General features: G+C 40.7%; 1 protein-coding gene across 1 annotated transcript; it reads left to right on the top strand.

Annotated features, from left to right (window-relative positions):
- Positions 1 to 315: 315 nt before the first annotated feature.
- LOC137821678 (protein SMAX1-LIKE 4-like) lies at positions 316 to 4,875 on the top strand. The gene is made up of 3 exons (XM_068626387.1): positions 316 to 1,874; positions 2,536 to 2,746; positions 3,159 to 4,875. The coding sequence occupies exons 1-3, from the start codon at positions 601 to 603 to the stop codon at positions 4,749 to 4,751; spliced, it is 3,078 nt and encodes a 1,025-aa protein (XP_068482488.1). The 5' UTR covers positions 316 to 600; the 3' UTR covers positions 4,752 to 4,875.
- The last annotated feature ends 210 nt before the right edge of the window (positions 4,876 to 5,085 follow it).

The raw sequence follows: 5,085 nt of genomic DNA, 5'->3' as shown, positions 1-5,085 counted from the left end.
TAATTTTTTGGGGTCCAAAAGAGTGTACTGTTACAAAACCGACATTCCAATTAAGAATAAGAGAATAAAAAACTGGTGCTCAAAAAATCAGAAAACACCTCATTACATGAATAACACATTTAGATTAGTATGGATGGACTGCACCTTTAACTGTAAACTGGAGAGAGAAAGAGGAAATAAAAAAGCCAAGAAAAAGCTGCTGCTTTAAGCTAAAACCGAAAGAGAATTAAGCAAAAGGAAAAGGAAAAAAAAATATATATAATATAATGAATAATGAGTGACAAGAAGTATAGTAGTATAAAGAAGCAATGAGGCCTAGTGTGGTGTTTCTAAAACTTAACCAGTTGCTCTCTCTCTCTTTCTCTCATTCTCTCATTCATTCTCATCTTTCAGAACTAGCTTTGAGTTAGTTCGAGGTTCCTCTGATCAGAAGAGGAGTAGCAGGAGGTAGGTTTTTTGTTAGGCCAAAACAGAAAGGAGGGGTGTTGGTGGTGGTGTTTGGAGAGAAATAGAAAGATAAGAGAAAGGGAAGAAGTGTGGTTGTGAAGAAAAGGTTTTGACACAAAGGGGGTGGTGTGGGGGAGGGGTTTTATTCAAGTGATGCGCTCAGGAGCTTGTACATTGCAACAGACCCTCACAGCGGAGGCTGCTTCAGTGTTGAAGCACTCTCTTGGGTTGGCACGCAGAAGGGGCCATGCACAGGTCACCCCTCTGCATGTGGCTGCAACTTTGCTGAGCCTAAGAGCCAGTTCCTTGAGAAGGGCTTGTCTCAAATCTCAGCCACACCAAACATCACACCCTCTTCAGTGCAGAGCCCTTGAGCTCTGCTTCAATGTGGCCCTCAACAGGCTCCCAACAACACCTGCTCCCTTGCTCCACACACAGCCTTCTCTCTCCAATGCTCTCATTGCTGCACTCAAGAGAGCACAGGCTCACCAGAGAAGAGGCTGCATTGAGCAGCAGCAGCAGCAGCCACTTCTCACCATCAAGGTGGAGCTTGAACAGCTCATTATATCTATCCTTGATGACCCTAGCGTTAGCAGGGTTATGAGAGAGGCTGGTTTCTCTAGCACTGCTGTTAAGACCAACATAGAGGACACTTCTTCAACACCTTCAGTTTTCCAGTGTTACAACACTTCTGGTGGTGTTTTCTCTTCTCCTTGTTCTCCTGCTCCCAGTGAGAACAACACAGCCAGTTCCTTCAGGCAGAACCATTTCTTGGCTTCTTACACTTCTCCTGAGTTCAGTGCTCCACTTCTGTTCTCTCCACAGAAGAAGGCCTCGGTGTTTCCCATCACTGAGTCACCACCACCCTCTTCCAAGGAGGATATCAAGGTGGTTATTGATGTCCTCTTGAGGAAGAAGAAGAAGAACACTGTGATAGTAGGTGACTCAGTGGCACTCACTGAAGGCCTTGTGGGAGAGCTAATGGGGAAGTTGGAAAGAGGAGATGTGCCTGATGAGTTGAAGTCAACACATTTCATCAAGTTTCAGCTTGCACCGGTTTCTCTGAGGTTCATGAAAAGGGAAGAAGTGGAGATGAGTCTCTCAGCACTGAAGAGGAAGGTGGATTCTGTTGCATCAGGAGGAGGAGCCATTTTCTATGTTGGAGACCTCAAGTGGACTGTGGAAGCAACAACTTCTAGTGAAAAGGAGGAAGGAGAAGTTTGTGGCTATAACCCAGTTGATCATCTACTTGCTGAAATAGGGAAGTTATTTTGTGATTCCAACACCAAGGTGTGGCTTATGGCCACAGCAAGTTATCAAACATACATGAGGTGCCAAATGAGGCAACCTCCTCTTGAGACTCAGTGGGCTCTTCAAGCTGTTCCTGTTCCATCAGGTGGACTTGGCTTGAGTCTCCATGCTTCCAGGTAATTATCTCTTGCTTAATCACTTTCATCAATTTAATACCAAAAACTCTAACTAATTGATATTTTCTTTAACAACTAGAGATTACATCATTCCATATATAAAAGTGAGTACAAACAACTTTAAGCTTAACTCAAGAGCAATACCAAAGTGAAGGAGAAAAGGAAAATTAAGTATACAATTAAAAGTTATTCAGTGATGATCATTCCTTAATTTGAGAGTTTAATTGGCTTTGCATTTGGTTGCTAAGTACGTACGGTCTCTGGACTATGCCAGAAGCCACTGTCAAAAGCATGGTTGGTTGGTAAGGTAGACGTGAAGCAGTGCCTTTCTGCTTCACTTTGTTTTGTCAGTAAACATAGAACCTCTTAGACATTACGGATTCACATGATATTGTGTAGAAGGAACCATATATACTTTACCAAAAGGAAAAGAAACAAGAAAGAAAGGGTTATATATATTCCTTATTGCAAACATTTCAGTTTCTCAAACATGATTTACAGTAACCTTTTGGAAGATAGCAAGAACGTGATAAAAAAAAATGTTACAAGAATATTAAAAAGTACACAAGCTGGCTTCTGATGCAGAATATATTCAAATCCCAAAAGTGTCTATTTGGTTACTATTGTTGAATGTTCATTGAATCTTGTGTACTAATTTCAGTGTTCACGATTCAAAGATGACAATCTCCCAGAATCCATCTTATATGCTGGAAACAAAGCTCTTCAGTAACAGCAAGGAGGAGCAGGATAAACTCAACTGCTGTGAAGAATGTGCCACCAATTATGAAAAAGAAGCTCAGTTGTTCAAACCAGGCCAGAAGAAACTGTTGCCTTCCTGGCTTCAGTCTCATACCACCGAAGCCCATCAAAAGGTAGCAAAACTTTTACTTTTTTCCCCTCTTGTACAAAAAAAAGAGACTAAAATTAACGCCTTAATCATTCATTAATACATTAAAACAAAGTTTACTTTACAAAATATTCCAATACTTGTGTCTTAATCTTCATCATTTATAACAAGTCTATTAATAAATACTTATTCATATTGAACTTATTAGTCTATTAGTTCCAAAATATGATAACAATTACATATTTTTCAGAAGTGTTTTAACAAATTCATGTCACAGGATTTAATAGCATATAAGTTTTTTTCTTAAACATCATAAATCTTCATTCAGACAGACACAAAATTATTGTATGAGAGATTGTGATTCAGTGAAATTATGCTATTTATTCTTGTTTGGGTTGGTTGAGAAAGTGGCTTATGAAGAAGTTCAATGTTTTCAGGATGAGTTGGTTCAGTTGAAAAGGAAATGGAACAGACTATGCCACTGTCTGCACCAGAGCAAACAGTCTGAAAACCATTGGAGCAACAGTTTACACGGCAATCAGAGTTCAAATGGGAAGATCTACCCTTACAACTCATCATATCCCTGGTGGCCAAACCAAGGCAGTGTCTTCACAGATTCAAGCTCAATATCTTTTGCTGATTCACCTGCCAAACCGGCTTATAGCTCCAACATTGTCCCTCGGTTTCGGCGCCAACAATCATGCACCATTGAGTTCAATTTCAGTGATGTGACTCAGAGAAAGCCATCCACAGCCTTGGATTCTCTCAAGGGCATGGAAGGTAATAATAACGAAGTAAAGATTACTCTTGCTCTTGGGAATTCAACATTCGGTGGTTCAGGGCAAACGGTGGAAAATATCATAACTACTGATAGAGCCCTGCGACAAGCTCATATTTGTAAGCTATTGCAGGAGAATGTGCCATGGCAATCTGAGACAGTTCCTTCCATAGCAGAGGCCTTGGTTGATTCCAAATCTGCAAAGCAAAGTGCCACTACTTGGTTGTTGTTGCAAGGAACTGACTCTATTGGGAAAACAAGGTTGGCGCGTGCCATTGCAGAATCAGTGTTTGGCTCAGTTGATGTGCTCCTTCACTTGGACATGCTGAAAAGTTCAGCAACCCCATTTGCTGAAAGGGTGGCTGGAGCATTGAAAAGCCATGAGAAGCTTGTGATTCTTGTAGAAAATTTGGATTTTGCTGATGCCCAGTTCAGGAAGTTTCTTGCAGATGGGTTTGAAACTGGAAACTTTGGAAGTTTAAGTAGGAGTGAGGAGAGTTCAGGCCGAGCAGTGTTCATATTGACCAATGGTGACACCAGGGGCAATGAAGAGCAGAACAATAAGGAGTCAGTGATGAAGTTGGTGTTGCAGATAAGTGAAACCAAGCCTGATTTGGAGTCTTCATCATCACCTTGTTTGGGTCAGAAGAGAAGAGCTGAAGTGCTGGATTTATTTTCCAAGGTTAAGAATCCAAGGGTGGAGGAGAAGGAGGAGGGTAGGAAGGTGTTTTCTCGGCATTCAAGCTTCAACAATCTTGACCTGAACATGAAAGCTGATGAAGAGGATGATGTGGAAGAGAAAACAGGTGGAAGTAGTCCAATTTCAAGTGATTTGACAAGGGAAACTGTGGTGGATCCGTTGAGCTGGAATGGGGTTCTTGACTCAATTGAGAACAGGTTTGAGTTGAATGAAAGTCCAGAGAGGGAGAGGGAAGTGGGAGAGATGTTTGTGTCAAAGATGAAAGAGTCTTTTGAGGAGGTTTATGGGAAAGAATGTGTGGTGAAATTTACTGTAGAGAAGAGGGTGATAGATGAAATTGGTGTGGGGTGTGGAAATTTTACTAACAGCATGTTTGAGAAATGGCTGAAAGACATTTTTCAAAGCAGTTTACAGACAGTTAACTTTGGTGGGGAAGAGGGGGGTATAGGTTTTACACTTTGTTGGGGTGGTAAAGGTGATAGGACATGGGATAGTGGATTCATGGGTTCATGTTTGCCCAAGAATCTCAAAGTTAACTACTTCATGGATTGACTGACTTTGGATAGTGGGGGGGTTTCTTGTAAAATCATCCACAAGTTGTAAAATGCAAGTCATAGCCTTTGTGTAACCGCTAATTTTCATTATAGAATGTGTTTGTTTTTTCTTCTGTTTTCAACCACCTTGTTTAGCCACTTTCTTTTCATGTTTTTTCTTCAACCAGTCTTACGTTTATGCAGTACAAAATATCATGATGGAAACTACTTTTAAGACAATTATAAAGATCACATTCAATACCCTTTTAGAAGTAGGAAAGCTTTTTAGCACATAGACACTATTTTCATCTTGAATCCAATGGTTTCGTACTTTTATTCATCCATGTCTGTGG

Source organism: Phaseolus vulgaris, chromosome 9, assembly GCF_000499845.2.
Source record: "Phaseolus vulgaris cultivar G19833 chromosome 9, P. vulgaris v2.0, whole genome shotgun sequence".
Lineage (NCBI taxonomy): Eukaryota > Viridiplantae > Streptophyta > Magnoliopsida > Fabales > Fabaceae > Phaseolus > Phaseolus vulgaris.
The sequence above is the reverse complement of the archived record's forward strand: the minus strand, read 5'-3'. Positions and strand labels throughout refer to the sequence as shown.